The sequence below is a fragment of the Ciconia boyciana genome, chromosome 2 (genome assembly GCF_034638445.1).
Source record: "Ciconia boyciana chromosome 2, ASM3463844v1, whole genome shotgun sequence".
In the NCBI taxonomy this organism is placed as follows: domain Eukaryota; kingdom Metazoa; phylum Chordata; class Aves; order Ciconiiformes; family Ciconiidae; genus Ciconia; species Ciconia boyciana.
The window spans coordinates 95242299-95261264 of NC_132935.1; the positions used below are offsets into that span (position 1 = coordinate 95242299).

At 42.7% G+C, this 18966-nt stretch overlaps 1 protein-coding gene across 4 annotated transcripts in view; it reads right to left on the minus strand.

The window, feature by feature from the left end:
* Positions 1-559: 559 nt before the first annotated feature.
* Positions 560-18966, minus strand: part of F13A1 (coagulation factor XIII A chain) — a 69652-nt gene continuing 51245 nt past the window's right edge. For 3 of the 4 annotated variants that reach the window (XM_072851373.1, XM_072851372.1, XM_072851371.1), the window contains exons 9-15: positions 17622-17725; positions 16725-16813; positions 15591-15744; positions 14154-14441; positions 9965-10125; positions 6794-6930; positions 560-2775 (exon numbers count right to left, since the gene is read on the minus strand). In XM_072851373.1, coding sequence (XP_072707474.1) covers positions 2631-2775; positions 6794-6930; positions 9965-10125; positions 14154-14441; positions 15591-15744; positions 16725-16813; positions 17622-17725 — 1078 coding nt within the window. In that variant the 3' untranslated portion in view covers positions 560-2630. The remainder of the gene's footprint in view (positions 2776-6793; positions 6931-9964; positions 10126-14153; positions 14442-15590; positions 15745-16724; positions 16814-17621; positions 17726-18966) is intronic. The other variant, XM_072851374.1, reaches the window with a different exon arrangement.

The window sequence follows — 18966 nt, forward strand, 5'->3', positions numbered from 1 at the left end:
TAAACTATCAATAAATATAGTTCCTGTCTCCTCGTGAACATCATTCACCTTAACGACTGTTAGTAAAATGTCTTGAAATATTTAGCTGAAAGAAGCACACTTTAGAAGTGGGATGTAGGTAAGGTTTCATTAGGAGCATATTGGCCACTTAATGGGGTCTGACATGTTAAAGCAATTTCCAGGGGAATCTGGGGATTCTCTTTGCTGGCAGTGTGATGTGCTCTGGAAATTGTCACCTCCAATGCATTAGGTAGTCAGCTGTTAAAACAGAACGAAAAACAAAGGCAAATAGTTAAACTGAGCCTGTAATATTTTTTTTGTTTGTTTAAATAAAGATAGGGTTTTTTCCTTAGCACCAAAAAAAAAAAAAAAAGGCACCTTTATTAGCATGGCTCAGAAGTGAATTTTTTAACTTTTACAATTAAGATGCAGCAAGTGGTATCTATAGTGCTACTACGTAGAAGAAGTGTTTGATCAAATACAGAACACAAGACACAAGTGCAATCAGACATGCTTTATTTTAAATTCTTATTACACTGTAGATATAAAAAGTCTGGAATGGAAAGCAGGTTTATATGCAAGAGCCAAAAATGGGTAATTTTATTAGAAGATGTAGACTCCGGTCTTGTCACCTTGCATTTAGAACACACTGTTTAGTGCCTTGTACCCCAGAGGACTTATATGGGAGACTTTGACATTACGGAGTTTCTAATGTGGTCACATAAGCTGTACAAAATGAGCGTGTGCCCACGCCTGAAGTGAAAGCCCCCAGAAGTCTGGTGTTCTTGGATCCAGGGGCATATGAGGTGGTATGAATCTTTGCTTTGTTCCACATCCTTTAGCAGAAGAGCAGCCTGCATTTCGCTCCTCCCAGGACTTGCTTATTTTTAACAGCTGGTCACAGGTTTTGCAGGAGGCAATGTGTGGCAAGAAGAGGAGCAGAAGGCAAGTCATCTCCCTTGCTTTCTCACTAATAAGACCACAAAATGACACGGCCATACACCGTACAAGAAAGCCCCAGTGTTTAATGAGCATGAGGCTCCTTTTAACTTTTTTGGATGCTCAGTTAGCTCACCTGTGCTGTTAGTACGGGGCATGCTCTTACACACTGTGGCCAGTGGAGAGGAGTTGCCGCAGCTTGTGGCACGTGCATCTTTGCCTCATGGAAAAAGATCCCAAGAAGGATTTCAGGGGAGATGAGAAATGAACACACACACACACACCCCCGCCACCCTAGCACAATGTGGGTACATGGCTTAGGATGGAGCAGTACCCTGCATGGAAGACTAATGGAAACCACAGATTCAGAGCAGCTTCTGGGCCAGAAGGTCCTCAGGGGAGGAGCAATGCCTTGGGAGGCCCCACTGCACCTTACAGAGGAATATGCTGCGAGAAAGGCAGGAAGCAGATCCAGCTTGTGGAGTTTCTGACTCTCAGGATACGTCTTTATTCCTTTTCCAGCTGAGCTTCTGTCCCTGTATATTTCTGGGGTTGCTCATGTAACAGGACTTCATTCTGCAGTAGCCGTGATTCCCGGGAACTTTCAGGCATGGTTTAATCTAAACTCATCCCCAGATGTTTAATATAAACTCACCCCCAGATGTTTAATCTAAACTCACCCCCAGCCCCAGTGCAGGATATTTGCTAGGCTTGTGGGGCTGGCAGAAGAAGACCCTCAGGCTGCCCCCTCCACTCCTCTCTCCTTCACCCTATTTACCAGCTGGCAGAGCCTGGACTGCTCTGGGGCAGCGATCCCCCTCGACACACACACACACACATGGGAAATGGGGCTACAGGGTGGGTTCAGGAGAGAAGAAAAGCCAGAAAAGGATGAAGAGAGAACACATCATACACAAGAGATGTGACTGACCAGGAAATGCAAGTTTGGTGTGATGAACTCTGAGCAGGGGCATGAAAAACTCTGGATTTTCATCAAGCAAAGGAGAGGAACAGCGTATCAGCAGCATACAGGGTGGGATGAGGGCATGAAATACAGGAGTGAGTATGTGTGGGTACCTGCACACATGAAAGAGTAGGAGAAAAAGCATAGGGAAGCAGCAAGAGGAAACAAGGAGCTGGGAATATTCTGCAGATAACACATCTTGAGAGATGCTTCCAGCAAAGCGAGCTCTCCGTGAACTGGAAAATTATAACATTGTAAGATAAAGCGGTCCCTTTAGCTAGAAATACCTGTTTTTATTGCAGCCTGAATGATCTACCATAGGGTTATGTAATTCAGTCTAAGAATTTATAACACTGGGTTCTTTTTTTTTTCCTTTTCAGTGAAATATCAGGCCTTAATTAAAACTAAAGTTCAGACTACTTTAGTGAAAGGAGCTTTTCAGATTCCCTTGCAGCACTAATGCAAAAGACCATAAATACAAGTGAACTATAGGAATAATATGGCCTAGAATTGCCTTTAATTACATGTATCTAATTTTAAATCATTCACTATCCAGGTGCTTTTTCATGCTCTCCCCAGTCTTAGCAATTAGTTTTCTTTATCAAATTTTGTTCAGCACAACGATGACCAAAATAACACTAAGCAGATTTCTACCTCTTCCCCCTCCACCCCCCCAACATGATATTTTGATATACAGCTAAATGAGAGATGAAGGCAGCACCTTGGTTCATGGTTTCTGAATCTGGACATTCAGCTCACCATACACATGCCTCAAAGCATCACAATTCAGGCTTGCAATCAGCTTTCGTAACCCTGGTCGTTTTGGGATGGATTTTACTTCCCAGATCAAGGTAGAGTTTGTTGGGATTTGCCTGTAGGGAAAAAGAAAAGTAACAATATAGTGATCGGTCAGCCAGTGCTCTCAACCTGACCCACAACTGGAGAAACTGAAGGTGGACAGTATAACACGTCTCAAATTTTTTATGTTTCACTCATTCTCATAAATGTCCTATAAATTATTCCCTCCATCTCCTATTCCTCTCAGAACTGACCCTGTCAAAGCCTTTTCTAGCCTTTCCTCCAGGCTAATTTTAAATTTCCAAAATGAATCCATTTTATTCTGCCTCCTGTCACTTCCTCTCATAATAACTTTCAGAATGATCTTCTTTATAGCTAACATATATTTTTTCTACTTTATAATTCCATTTTACCCATTTATTATAGTCTATAGCCTGTTAGTGATTCCTTAAATGGTTAAATAAGTCCTTGTTATGAAGTGTCCAGGGCATTCCCATGCAAACCCGATGCAGCACTGATGAGATGCTGAGCCCCTCTGCCAGCTCCTACCCTGAACCACTCTGCCACAGTTGTAACATCAGCAAATCTCCTCACTGGCCACTTCAGATGACTTCTTCATGTCCATACAAATAAGTCAAAGTGTTCTTGGGAGTCCTGCTGTTAGCAGTTACTCTTTCACTTTATGTATGCCTCTTGATAACTCATACTATAAAGCAACCGTATTCTGCGCTGCTCTTGATTTTCAATTTTTGCTACAATTAAGATGCATGGAGAGCCTCAAGTATTGAGTTTCTGTGTTTTCTCAGTGCTTTCACTGTGTTCTGTGTGCAGATTTTGAAGGCTGATATTGATTGATTGATTGATTATGTTTGGGGGATGTCAGGATACAGCTGCTCCAAAGGAACCAATGGAGAAGGTAGCGTAGCGGGGAGCTATTTATAAAAATTAATGTTCTTTTCCTCAGCATTAAGTAAGAGCATTATGAATTTAGCCAGTGTTCTCATCTCACATGGCTATGGTATTCTGCAAACAACTGAATAAAGTGAGAGTAAAGTAGGCCTAAACTTTAGTCACTGTTTCAAATTCTCATCTGGTATGATTTGGCTCTCAGATGCCATGTCCTATGTATGCCACAGTCAGGACAGAAATGACTGCCCAGGCTTAGCATAAGTTGCCACAAGACAAGAATCCTTAATTAGCTCTAAATGAGCTAGCTTGGGATCCTCCCACCTGAATATTTGTTTCAGTGCAAGTCTGCCCCTGCTAAAATGAGAGGTATTCTAGCTCCTTAAAGGCTAGCTTAGGTATCTCTACATGGCACTGCATTGCATTTTGCTTATACAGTCATAGGTACCCTGAGGCATGTACCCAGTTTTAGAAAAGAAAAAGCAGAGGAAGATCATATTTTTGGTGTGAGCATGTGCAGACTGCTTCCAGCAAGTGTCTTCCCTCTTTTTATCTTTGTTCTTAATGAAAGATATTTTGTTCCCCTCAGCTGGCCTGCCTGCTTCACCAAATGCCCACTAAATGGTAGCATGATAAAGCAATGACTTCAATTGCTGCACAAGGTTAAATACCTTTTTCAATTTAGAGTTTATGGGAATGATCTGCAAGGGATTATCTGTATGGCACTACACAAGGTGTTATACAAGGTAAGGTATTATACAAGTCTGCTGTGCAGCAAGGTTCGGTCTACTCTCTTGAGCACTTGGGGGCCAGATTCTCTAAGGATGAAGGTTTCCAGACCATATCTTCACAGTGCCCCAGTGAGAGAGGGTAGCACTACCATCTCTGATTTATAGTCCTATCACCTTTGTGTATATATATATATATATATATTTATATTTATATCTATATGTGTGTGTGTGCAGGAAGACAACAGCTGTGCTGGGAAACCAAACCCACCTTTTCCTGTTTCTCTACTGTCCTACTTCTAAAACAACTTGTTTCTCTCTACAAATGCTAATACTAGCTGAGATTTGACATGTAGAAACACCCAAAGTGACTTACCTGCTAGTGTGAATGCATACTTGGCTAAAATCCTTTTAACACTATCCATCAATGCCTGGTTAATTCTCATTTGTCATGCAAAGACTATGCCCTGTGTAGGAATTGTGGCTGCCAAAGGCTTTTCCATAAGTCATGCTCCGACATCTGTCTGAGGCTAAAAGCTAAATATCACTATATATATATATATATATATATATTATTTATGAATGGTCAAGACTGAAGCCCCCAAGCCACTTCGTTCCCAAAATAATGTTGTATCAGCTGGAACACACATACCTGTTTTGTGGAGTCACCCAAGTGATACAGAAAAGCTACCTTACAAATACAGAGAGGTCAAAAGTCTCATCCTCACAAAGAATTGCAAAAGCTGCATCCCATATGTGATAGTCCCTGGTGGACAGGGAAGCAGTGGAAGGGTGGGAAAAGCCTAGAATAGGTTTAATTCTCTTTGCAAATGGAGTAAAGCTACCCTAATGTGATTTCCCTGGGAGAGAATTCAGTGATGAATGGTTCTGCGTAATATGCTGAGCCATCACCACACGGGAGCCATTTATCACTCTGAATGCATGGAGGCAAATGTGATTATTATTTAAATAAACTACAACTGCCCCCTCCTCTGTCCTCCATGTGTAAAACCTGCAGCCTTCATTCATCTCAGAGAAGTTAAATCTTAAAATGACTAAGCTGATCCATTTCCATTTTAAATGATGCCAAGGGCACTACTTAAAAGGGGAAAACATGGTGACTTGAAGGAAAATGACATCTGTTTTGTGAGTCATTTTTCTCTCTAACTCCTGTGCCTTTGATGCACCTGACAACTTCTGTATCCTTGAAGGTGGGAGCAGCCCATGGCAGCTTTTGAATCGAGAAGGATGCAGAACAACAGGGAAGGCTGGCACGGCTGGGCAGCAACGAGGGCTATTGCTGCAACCTGTGTAACTCGTGTGGACCGTGCTGAGTCATGTTCAGCAGCATCTGTGACATACCACATGCACAGAGCAAGCACACTATGATGCCCATTCACAGTCATTTTTCTATCCAGCTCCACTCTGGAGACTGGCTTTGATCTTTTTATCCCTGGCCCAGGTACAACCAGGCTCAGACCTCCCCTACTGGCTGCAGATAATGCTGACAATTTATGCAGCTGCTGAAGAACAGGCAATTTTTCAAACTCCTTTTGCACGCATCTGGGGACCATCAGCTCAGGTAATGATAGATAACATTGTTTTGGCTGCCCAAGACTAAGCAATGGCTGCAAAATTGTCCACGGATCCCAGTTATATATCCTGGAAGTGGCTAATGCTGAGCTTATAACACTGAACTCAAATGAAAAGAGGATTTAGGAAACAACTTGCTTAGCATACTGGTACCACTGTGTCAGCATGAGGTGCAACTCTGAGTATAATGAAGGTGGCCGAAGGACTTTCCTTTTCCTCAGGCTTGGGAGCACCCTGCTCCCTACACGCATCTGTGCCAGGGCAGCCCTGCACAGTGGTGCTACCAGGGGCAGCCGTGGGCTCGTACGCTCGCTGCAGCCATCCCAGCAGGCTCTGCTGCATCCAACACACATTTCATGCCTTGACATAATCTTGCAAAGATCGTCTGAGGTACCTGAACGTCTTGTATAATCATGATTAACATGAGTGGAGAAAAGCCCTTTTTGCAAAACAGCACAGGACTTGATTTGCACATACTGAGCGAGTGGCAGTAAACACTTCATGTGTAGGATAAATCTGTCTTTCTTTCTGTAATAGCGGCTCGTAGGTGCTATTGTCAAGCGCTAAAAGGAATGTAATACAGTGAAAAAGTAAACTCAGGCTGCATTAGCAACTACCCACAACCACTACCCCTTCCTCCAACACTGGTACTGAACAGATGAAATGCTCTCACAGTCTCTCTGCACAGTCTCACTGGATAGCCTGACTTCTGACTATTGAGACCTATAGCTCCCCTGTGTATTGAATTTTAAAGTAAGGAGAGAGTGTCTGAATTGAATTACTCAGCGCGGCATTAGTTAAGTGTCTCTTGTGAGCAAGAGCAAGCAGGGGATGAACTCCCAGCTAGTTGCGCTTTCTTCCCTACCTGAACTCCTTTTTCATCGTTCTCAGCACGCCAGGTCCCTCGAGGCGGAGCGTGACGTTCTCCAGGGTTTGTTTCAGAGGATTGGTGAATTCCACAGTCACAGACATTTGTTTACCAGCTACCATCTCACCTTGGGTCTGCAAGACAAGGAAAGGACAATGCTCCACAAGCTGATAATAATAAAATGCCCCCCCGGTGAAATCTGTAGGGTTAAATACACAGTACTTGCAAGGAAGGGGGGGGGGGGAGGGGATGATGGAGCACACAGCAAAACAGCATGAGGCAGAGAAAGCCTAGTCAGAAGAAAATTATTGGATGGGACCATAGGTACCACTGTAGATTTTTCTACCCATTGCAATTTTCCCTCAAGCCACATGACAAGTCAAGAGGCAGGCCCTCATTTCCATAGAAAAACCAGAAATACGCATGCACAGTCCTGGAGCTGAGTGTCCAACTGAGGGCGAGTCCAGTTGAGGGGGCCTCTCTTCCCAGATCCCCCCCCCACCCCCCCAGGTTCCCCACCAGCACTGAAGGGCATGGCCTGCTCAGGACGTAAGCTCCAGAAGAGAAGGGCAGGTCTTATTACCTTAAATTAGAAACACCAGGTCACATTGCTTGCACCCCCCAAAAGTGTTGTGCCCATCTTCCCCCTGCCTTGCAACCACCTCTGGTGCTCTGGAGGTTTCTAACCCTGTGCATGCACTCTACGTAGACTTGACAGCCAGTTGTCCTCCAAAACCCTTACATAGGAAAAAAGCCATACATTTTGCACTGGAAAATATTAAACTATTAAACTGCAAGACTAATGAACAGTAATTTCATTGACTTCCACAGCTGAAGGGATCTGTCTGTCTCTTCAGATCAGTGTTGGTAGTACAGCTGCCCAGAAAACACCTCCAAATGAACGTGTTTTTAAACAAAGACTACATGCATGGGGATTTTGTTTTTTTCCCCTAGAAACACAACATTTCGTACAGAATATAAAAGGCTCAGGCAAGGGTTTTCAACTTATGGCTGGCAGATCCCAGCTGGTCCATGGACTACTCTAAAGGGTCTTGAGAAAGGTAACTAAGAAAAACAAATATCTTGTCAATAAATTTAAAGTGCTACACTGGGGTCTGCAGCCCTACTGCAAATTTTTAAGGCGTATGACAGCTGCAAAAAGCTGGAACAACTCCGGTCTAAGGGATCACTCTGCACCAAATACTGATCTATTGACTGGAGTAAAGAATGAGATACTCACAACTAAGCTCTCAACAGCATTTGGCCACCTGAATTTGCAAAAAGACATCAGTGCCATTTTCGGAAGTCCTAGCCCAATTAGAGGTCTTATGCCCTCCTTATTTCAATTGCCCATTTAAGATCACTGTTGCATGGGGGGATTCAAAATCATCCTGAACTCCCACACATGCAACTGAGACCATGATTTGTATTTGCTGAGCTTATTTTTGTAACCTGGTCTCAAGCTAAATTAGAATAAGGTGTAATTTCCTAACTGTTAACTCTGACAATCTCCTTAGACCAACAGAGAAAGATCAAAGGTGTATCTGAAGACATGAGGGGAAATATATTTTTTCATTCTTCTCCCTTACTGTCACATTAAGAACTCCAGTCTGCCAGTCAAATTCAATGAAGAAATCTGGCAAGAAATCTAGGGAGATAAGCTTATTCAGATTTCTTAAACAATAAAGCAAAGTTTCCTATATAAATACATAGGTATATACACATGCACACACACACACACACTCTTAAAAAAATCCAGCTATTAAAATTTCAGCTTATTTTTACACATCACAAGGAAGCAGAGAAAGGACAAACTCAGTTTTACTTGAAGACATGGTTATTGGACAACAACCTATCTCATACTAAACATCCTTTCTTTATAACAGCAGGGAGGACAAACAATTTTGAAGCTGAAATTTGGGATCCTGTATAAGATGTTCTGTTTAAGTATTGAATTGGAAGAACTCTTTACTTTCAAAATTTGGTTATTGAAGACAGGTATTTGAAGTAGATTTTATCTGTCTTGTTTACCTCCTCTCTAGAATGCTCAGTAAACCAAAAAACTTTTATTTTAAAATATCAATAATCTGATCAGATCATAGTGACATTTCTGCAGACCATGAAATATTTTGCAAACTTCACTGTAGTTTTGATCTACATTTTTTTAAAAAGCTTTTTCTGCAGAAGACTGCTGTTTCAGATTACTACATATAGTATTATATGGAAACATGAACATTGGTTCAAATAAATATACAGGGAAGAAAAGGTCTGTAAACTTAGATTTCTTTCAAGGTCCTGAGCTTTAGGGAGCTGCATTCATGTTTATGTAAAGCTTCCTGACAGGTGTTCTGACTTTTCTTTTTAGTATTAGGAAAAAGCAGATCCAAATAACATCATTCAAAGCAGATGAAGGCTCAGCACTTTTGAAAATGAGGCAATTTATTTGGATGCCCAGTTATGCACTGAGAACTCTAAATCTCAGCCCTGCCTTTGCCACATGACATAGGGTCCTTGTCCTATCACAAACTTACACTTCTACTTTTTCATAGGTACCATGCCACCGTACCATGCCACCGTCTGCAGAAATGCTTGAACTTTCAGGGAAATCCACCGACAGTACATTCACAGTGGCAGCAAAGCACTGAAATCCTGAAAGCATTGTCCCAAATGGATGCTGCCCATCCACGTTTGGAGGAACTTTCCACAACACCTGCAGGAGCTTTCCAAGCAAATTCACCTCAATAGCAGTGTCCTTCATTCTTCAGCAAGAGGCCTCTGTGCTGTGTTGCTTTAAATATAATAGACTTCTGAAGTAGTTAAAGACTTGAGTGGCTTGAGTAAGTAATCTCTCTTACCCTTTGAGTTTCTCCAGCTTTCTTAGCTCTTTTCCCCTCCTTCCTCCACTGAGATCACTTCAGCTCTCTACCACCAGTGATGCTGCCAGCCTCAGACTTCAATGTAGGGACACTCAGTACAATATATAACATACCTATACACCCTCATACACTCCAGCCAGCTGCTGCTTTATAAGGTCCATGTTAGACTGAAGGTCTGATGTGCACACACACACATACACCTGCCCATCCCAGAAGTCAATGTGACAGCCTTGTAGAGAACAGCCTGCGTGCAGCATGGTGGTCGCTCCCCTCTACCCCAGCCCTGAGTTACCTTGATCCTCAGGGTGGGAATTTCCAGGACTGTTGCCTTCTGTGTGGCCAGAATCTTCCCTGTTTCGTTGATCCGCGCTGTCACAAAGAAATGAAAGGAGGCTTGGTCCAGCAGGTCACTCAAGTACTCACTCGATTTGATCACAACATCGAAAGCGCTAGCTGAGGGGAGAAACAGGAAAGAAAAAAGACATCTGAAGCAATCTAATGGCTAATTCCTCCTCCCATCACGGCCAGTGCCAGTTACACGAGTGCCTTGGAAAAAGGGTGGCCCACCACCAAAGAATGACTTTGATTTTTTTTCCCAAACTATCTTCCTTTCTTTACCTCACCATTCTCCCTCTTATCTTGACGTCTTTCCATTTAGGCTGTGAGCTCCCTGGGGCAAGGGCTGGGTTTGTGCACAGCCTCTGCCGAGTGCCCATCAGCACAGACCCAGGTCACTGTTGAAGGTTTCTAGGCACTACCACAAAATAAGTGAGAAGCAAGACTGGCAATAAATAGCTACTGGGCACGAAGGTCCAAACCAGATTTTGAGTGTCACTCCTGTAAATGTTCGCTCTTTCACTTTATTCCTGTGCTTTCTCTGCCTCTCTTCCCAGCAGAGGGATACCACCAGGGATGCCCCAGATCACCCACTGGGGGCTGTGAGCCCATGCAGGCTGCCTGGGAGACCACCTGCTCTCCAGGACATGTCTGGCTATCTGCCTTTGTCCTACACTGGACTTGTCTGCAAAATTTAGCAAGAAGGTCCTCCTGTCACCAGCATGCCCTCCAGAGAGCTTTCACGTGCTCTCTGACGATAATTATTGGAAGGAAGAAGTCCCCGTAAGCTAGATGGTTGAGATGCAGGGAATCATTAATTTTAACCATATTGAACTGCAATTCCCAGGCCAACAACGGTGTGAGAATGGGATACAGAGAAGCAAACCTGCTAAGTGACTGGGCAGAATATATAGATCTGGAGCTCTTGCCTCTATAAACATTCATTATAACCCTAGTAAACATATCAAGATCACCCATCCATTAACTATGATTATTACTGTTATCCATTATTTGTATTGGATTTGTGACATACACTGTACACACTGAGATAACTGAACTCAGTTGGGTAAATGACATGCACCCCTTTTCACTCTTTTGATCCGCTCACATCAAAACCAGTTCCTTGATTTAGTTTCAAAGCTATTCCCTTAGTGACCACCTGACCTGGATTTACCAGGCCAGCCTTAAATTTACTTGATGTGCTCCCCCCAACCCCCCACTGTGTATCTCTTGTAAAAGACTTTCCCATAATGCCCCAAACTTTAAATTATAAATCAGGCAAGGTATTTCTCATCTCTGTAAAGTAAGTAAGTAAATAAATAAATTAGTTACAATCAAAGAGAAATTTACTTTACAGTGGAACGAAAGATGGACTTTTCTGTTTAAATTTAATCACCACAGGAAAAAAAAGGATAAGAGACTTCCATTTCCTTAGCACTGGCTGTGCTGCTAAGTTGCCAGTACCACTTACTGCACCTGGGAAAGCCAAGGGAGACACAACACCAAGCTGCCTTACAGCCTTTAAAAAGGAAATAGAAAACTAAATATAACTGAGTGGATGCGAAAGCACCTTTGAAGGCACTGGAAGGTTTAAGCTATTCAGATCCTCAAAGATGTTTTCAACCCACACAATTCCTTTAATCATTATTCTGAAAATCATGCATTTGCTTCCTGTTTGAAAATTTAGTTTGCTTCATTCTGTCAGTAGCATGAGCTGGAAGAATGCCTTTGACACATCTGTATTATATTGTAATTTTTTGTTACCTCCAGATATATATATACACTTCTTGCCATGAATGAACCCTACAAATTCTGCCTGAGTGCCTTGGAAGGTATCCTATCATCACACCCTTGACAGAGTATTCTCACACAGTTGCAAATGATGATGCTGCCTCCCTTCACACTGCCCATCTGCTCAGACACCGTTCCTGATCGCACGCAAACTCCTTTCCAAGGCAAAGCTGAAAGAATTCACGTTCAAGTTTTATGTATCACCTTCAGAGATGGCAGAACTGGTGAGGGTTTTTTTGTCCTGTTGTGGGACAAAGTGCTCCACAAGTCGATGACTGTAGCTCAGCTATAAGCTAATTTCCACCTTGAAAGGTGCTAATACCTTAAAACATGTCTCCTTGGCCAGAGGCAGTGATAGGGACATACTTTTGGTACACATGCAAAAAAATTCATGTTCTGTTCTCTGTGGCGTCTCTCTCTAGTCTGTGTTCACATGCCATCGGTCAATTCAGAGTTTCCAGCACAGTTTCAAGGAGCTTTTTATGAAGCATTTACTTAACTTAGAAAAAATGAATTATGAGGCTCAGTGATGCTTAAACATCATCTATTCATTTCATTTCTTGCACAGAGGAGATAGATGAGCCTCAAAGCACTGCAGAAGCTGTGTTTTAGGTAATATCTTACACAGACCCCTGATGCAAGAGCAGATGTAAGACTGAATTTTCCCCTGTCAAAGAAGTGGCACAGAATTTAGACTGAGCAGTTGAAATTGATTTTTTACTGTACCTAGCCAAGCCTCCAAAAAGTTTTGCAGTATTTCAGATCAAATATTTAGTAACTGATGCAAGCCAATATAAAACCCCACACTGTGTTTTGATAGGCTGTGTTGGAACAACACAATGCAAGCCAGAGTCAGCCCATTTCCAGACCCCTTGCAAATGAGTCAGGGAGTTAGAAAAGAACCAGCAAGCAGCTGTCAGGGCTTTGTTATAGACAAGAGATAGAATTTTTATTAGCCTTCACCTGTAGATCCCTGTATGTGGACTCCTACTTTATGGAGATTAATCAGCTCCAAACCAAAACGTACAGTTTTAGATGATGCTCAAAGTGGAGGGTTTTTTTTCACAGCACAGCGGGAACCGTGATTCCACAGAGGCTTCTCACTGAGACAAAACCTGTCCTCTTTGAGGAAAGAGGGCTCACAGTGTCTCCTGAGCTGGGATGAGCAGACAAGAGAGATGAGAAAGCTCAGAGGTCAGCCAGGGTTGCTGTGATCCAGCACCAGACCCAGGTCCAGAGGCCCATCCTTTGGCCTCTCAAAGTCCTGCCACTCCTGCTGCGCTCAGCAGAGATTGCTTTTGCCCAGTAGCAGCATCAAGAAGGCAAAATCATCACTCCTGACTTTCTCAGTAGGGAACTCAAGTAGAGGATCCTCTGACTTAGCCTGCATAAGAGCACGTTCTCATCACTTTTGCTGAGCTGGAGGCACTGACCCAAGAGCACAGGCCTGTCAGAAGAACAAGTGATTGGCAATCACTTCTTGCAGGAGAAGCCAGGGATCTACAGCCAGCCTGCTCCATAGTGCTTTGGAGTACAGCAGGCCCTCAACACTTGCTGACTGTTTTCTGAATGGGGCTGCCATGGCTGACAGGAAATAAATTGGTTATGTCCAAAATAAAAAAGGAGAATACCCCTTTTCCCTATTTTGAGCAGTGCAAAATCCTGCCCTCAGGTATGTGAGCTAAGCTGTGAGGAACTGCTTTTCTCATGAGAAGAGGGAGGCAGGATCTCCCCTCCGTAGTCCAGAGGGCACTAGGAAAAGTGAACACTGCATCTGTAAAGATAACTCACCTTTGGGGTGCCTGCCCCTGCTCTATAGTTGCACATTCTAGTTACAGATCAACTTTTTAGATTGCTGTGAATATAAAATCCTGAACCACTCAGTTCTCCAAAGCCAGATGTGTACTTGGACCCACTCAGAGCTTGTCAGCTTCTTTCAGGTAAGACAAGATATTCACATTTTCATCCCTGTAAGTGACGCCCTGGGGAACTAGAACTTTCCTTCACTTGCTGAGATACTGCTAGGAGACTAAAGGTTTGAAAAAAGATATCTTGCAGCTTAATAACTTCACTCCTTTGCTTTCTTTTGTACTAAACAAGAAAAAGTAACAGTACCCAGACATGCAGCTTGGTGTAAGAGAGCATTATGCAGGGAGCAACATCCTGAAGATAACAGCCTCAGCTCTAAACGACACTGGTGGCAGGGCCAGAGCTTGGAGCAGGGCCTCCTGACACCCAATAGAGTATCTTACCCCTGCTAGAATTGGGACTACCCATGGGTAGAGACATTGGTGACAGTTAATGACACAGAGAAAAAAAGCTAGCAGGTTTGAAAACAACTATGCAAGTCTTACATGAAGAGGGTTCCAGTTTTGCACTGAAAGAGTGTTTCTTGAATTCATTTTTTGTGACTCCTGTATAAAACACTATGTTGCCTGAAAGGTATGTAGTAGCAGTGTAGTAGTTGTGACTTTTGTTCCTGAAAGTTATAGTGACTTTAAAGTCACTGCCAAGGACTGCTTTTTGCACTTGGAAGTCCATGTCAACATCTGTCTGTGGCTGATACACGGTATCTTGGATAGTTTGCTTTTTAATGCCATACATCACAGCAGTCTCAAGAGCCAGTCTCTCCTCCTCTGAGCCTAGAAATGAATGAAAATCACATTTAGAAGAGAAACAGGGGTACTGCATTAGCCCAGTCACCGATCACAAGGGTGCATCTTCCATAGTTTGTGGTAGCTGAAATGAACGGATGAGTGTCGTGGCTTAGCCCCAGCTGGCAACTGAGCACCACGCAGCCGCTCGCTCACTCCCCCCTGGTGGGATGGGGGAGAGAATCGGAAGAGCAAAAGTAAGAAAACTCATGGGTTGAGATAAAAACAGTTTAATAGGGAAAGCAAAAGCCACGCACGCAAGCAAAGCAAAGCAAGGAATTCATTCACTACTTCCCATGGGCAGGCAGGTGTTCAGCCATCTCCAGGAAAGCAGGGTTCCATCACGTGTAATGGTTACTTGGGAAGACAAATGTCATCACTCCGAATGTCCTCCCCTTCCTTCTTCTTCCCCAGCTTTATATACTGAGCAGGACATCATATGGTATGGAATAGCTCTTTGGTCAGTTTGGATCAACTATCCTGGCTGTGTCCCCTCCCAACTTCTTGTGCACCTGGCAGAGCATGGGAAGCTGAAAAGTCCTTGACTAGTGCAGCAACAACTAAAACATCTCTGTATTATCAATGCTGTTTTCAGCACAAATCCAAAACATAGCTCCACACCAGCCACTATAAAGAAAATTAACGCTATCCCAGCTGAAACCAGGACAATGAGGACAGTGAACCTTCCTGTGGTGAAGTTAATATTAGGAGAACTTCTCAACTTTCAAGGGAGCTGGTCTTAAAGATTCAAGCTATAACAGATAAATTGACCTAATGTAATTGATATTAATGGAGCTACACTGACTTATTCTGTGCAAACATCTGGCCTGAGTAAGAAATGTCTAAACAGCTGCACAGAAAGCCTTGAATTGTTTTGAATGCTTTGAGTTACTCCATGACTGCCTTTTGTTTTCACTACAGCTTACTCAGTCCAAAGCATTTCTGAGTAGCAAAGTCTGTGCTGTTATGAAGGCATCTGCAGTGTTTCTGGGATAGAATTACAAAATAAAGAGTTCCAGAGAGCACCTTAGCAGCTTTTCATGCAGCTCCTTCAGTGCCAGAGGTCTGTAAATCCACCACCCAAGATCTGACTGAGGTAAATCTACATCAGTATGGTCCCACCCCATTTCAGTTTACCTTCTTGGAACTTGTACTCCTCGGTAATCTCCATCATTCCATCACCCCCAATTTCCTTGGTCACAATCAACTGCCCAATATGGCTTGTGTCAATTTTTTCTATCACTTGGGTTCCATTTTTCTCCCTTCTCGAGTAAAAAATATCACTGTTCACCTATAAAATTAAATGAAAAAGGATTGAGATACATGTAAGTGGAGAGAGGAAGGAAAGCCAGCCTATCTCCTCTCAAAACAATGACACGTTGACTTGAAGTCCCACTCGCATTGAAGTTCCATGTTTAAAATTAGTCATATACTACAATAATGACTAGATTAATTTTACTATTCGCAGCTCCAGAACAACAGACAGTGTAAACGTGAGTAGGCTACAGAGATACTGTTTGGACTAGGGGAGCATGATTACACATTCCTTGCACCAAAAAGCTCTAGAACATAGAGAGGGGAATGCTTCATAGATAAAATACATTTATTCTCTTCTCTCCTAAGCTATATACAATTCAATTAGAAAGAGACTTGCTCTTCAGCTGCTGCAGTTGTGGGCACACCAGCTCTGGTGGCGCAAGCTGTTAAAACTCCAGACCAGGCCCTCTCGCTCCTCATGGAGATATTTCCGCCTCAGATCTGCCAGTCAAACCACCCATGTGAGCTCTCCTTGACCCACTGCAGTCCAAATTAACATGGTGAGCAAAGACCTCTTTCTTTAAAATCACTGCATCCATTTTGACTGAAATGAGCAAGGGAGCCTTAACAGAAGCAGCTTTGCTGGCAAGCCTGAGAAGGAGGTAACAGCTAACAAGGGATGAAGATGAGCAGCTAGAGCTAGTGAATGATTTGCCAGCATAGCTGGAGTCTGGGAAGGATAAATGACCACAGCCTGCAGTTTCATCAGAGCCAGATTAGCTTTTTCTCCTTATTACATTGGTGAGCAGAGATTAGAGAAATCTCTGTCATTCATTAGCGCCATATCATGCTTACTGGTCTGCGTGTCAAAATATAATTATGACATTTTTCTCTGATGTGGAGTATATGTGAAGTTAACTTCTCAATCCATAAATTGTAGTGGAGCCCTATCTTCTGTCTCACCTATGGTCCCACTGATACCACTCAATGCACTAAAAATTTTCAGGTATGTACCTCAGCATAGACAAAAGGAGCATCAAATTGGAAGCAAACGTGACCATGTTTAATGGCTTGAACTGAGGCTGGGCCACACCTGTACATACCTATGGGGAGAAGAGAGATAAAGTGAGAGATTAAATTAATTAAAAACCATGTCAAAATGTTATATTTTCTCAAAGAAAAAGAATTCTTGGTGTTTGGTGAACTGTTTTAATAGTTTACAGGAACTCCTGACCGAGAAGTGAAAAGCTGAATTTCTGTTACCAGCCCTTTAAACAACAGAGACTCAAGTCTGAAACAACCTAATGGTTCAGTACCTTAACGGCACCATAAAGTCTGGTGTAAGTCTCGACTGCTTGAAAAGCAGTTACAGTTGGTTTTGGTTAAACCAGATAATTTTGGGAGGGCTCAGTTATACCACAGACTGAGATAAATCTCACTGCAAATTTGCTAAGAATGTCTGTTAAGAACTGGAAAATTAAGGACTGGGAAGAAATAGCACTGGCTTTTCACTTTTTCTCTCCTGCCTACCGCCTGCTCAGGAAGTTTAGTAAGGGCTGCAGACATAAAATGAAGGAGAATTAATTTGATCAGGCTCCTGTATAGGTTCTCTAAAATTTTAGAAGCCATCTTTTAGCAAGAGGACTACATCTCTTCTGTACCAAGCAGGGCCCTTCTCATGCATGATTTTGTGCACATGCATAATGAGCAGTGTTATAATAAGGACAGATTTATTTTAGAGCTCAAAACAAATCAGGAGAAGGCTCTAAGCACAGGTGAGTGTGGTTATCTGGTGCAAGAAGTTGTCACCGGCCATATGGTGCCCACTGGCTCAGTTATTGTCAGCCATTGTTTGCCACAAATAACCTAAGCGTTGGAAAGAGAGCTAAGGAGCACTTCAAGCAATATTACCATCACTGGTTTCCTGGGGTGTCCCATCAACAACCTGCCATCCTCCAAAACCAACAGGAAGATCAGGTCTGGTCATCCAAGCTTCATTCCAGCAATGATAGTTCCTTAGACAAGAGATGAGACCAGAATATTAAATTCTTGGAAAGAAGCATACAGACCAAAACAAACCTGTGTGTTTATGTCCTGCCATTGCTTCAATAACAACATCTGCCAATTAGGTGTGAAAAAGTTGGCTCTTTTTAGAGAATAGATTTTTGTGTCTAAAAGTTTGGTACCTATCTGTTAAAACCTGGAGGGCACAATCCTTCATTGTAGTTTCTTGACTGCAAGTTGAAGAAGCTTTTTGATTCTTCTAATGTGTTCTGAATGCAAATGTCTCAGAAAACTTTCCAGTGCTTGGAGTTTGTTGGTGTATATGAAGAGCTACACAAACTACAACCCCTTTCCAGCCAGACACCTCCACTTCAGTGTGCCTGCTAAAGCAAGCTTTGAATCTTCTTCAAGACATTGAAGCATGGTCTGCTTTATAACTATTAAGACTGAAGCTTTGGTGCCTCTTCTGAGGAGATTTTAGGATCAACTCCATAACGTACAGTGTGTAGCTTTGTTTTCGTGGCTCAAAACAAACACGCTTAGCTGGTTTCCATGTTGGTTGAGAAAAAGATCCTGCATAGGCTTTGTAAGACTATCCTCATTGTGGATTCCTTATAAGGTCTTCCCAGTGTGTCATGCCAACAACGGAGGTCAGATCTCTTAGAACATACAGCTTTCCATATAACCCATCTGCAACCACTGTGGGCCAAGTCTTTCCTTTAGGGCCCAGGATAGTATGCTGAAAGGTGAATTTCCGAGACTGGTTCATCTAGGCGCTCAGGGTTGAAATGCCCTTACTTGGCTGGATGCTAAGGAAAAGAAAAAAACACTACAGCACCATCACAGTCTGCCCAGAATGTTTCAAAGATGTGGAGAAAAGAAAGACAGATCTTGTAACTTCCTGCAATGCTACGGGCACTCAAGGGAGAGCACAAGCAAGAAAAAGAGACAGTCTAGGAAGAGAGTCTTGCAATAAAGCCAGCAAAGTGTTTGAATTTCATTACTGCAAAAACTAAAAGAAGGAAGAAGTAGAAAAAGGGACAATTTTGCTTGCAAATTATACATATCCTACAGCAGATATGAATAAAATTACATCTGTTTAGCTGCTGATGCAGCCCCTAGTACACGCAATGATATTAGCAACCAAAATGGGGATTGTTAAACTCTGACCATTTCATTAATAATAGGTGAAAAACAGCCATGGAGCAGAGTCGGAAGGATCTGAGGCTTGTCTAACAAGACATTTCAAAGT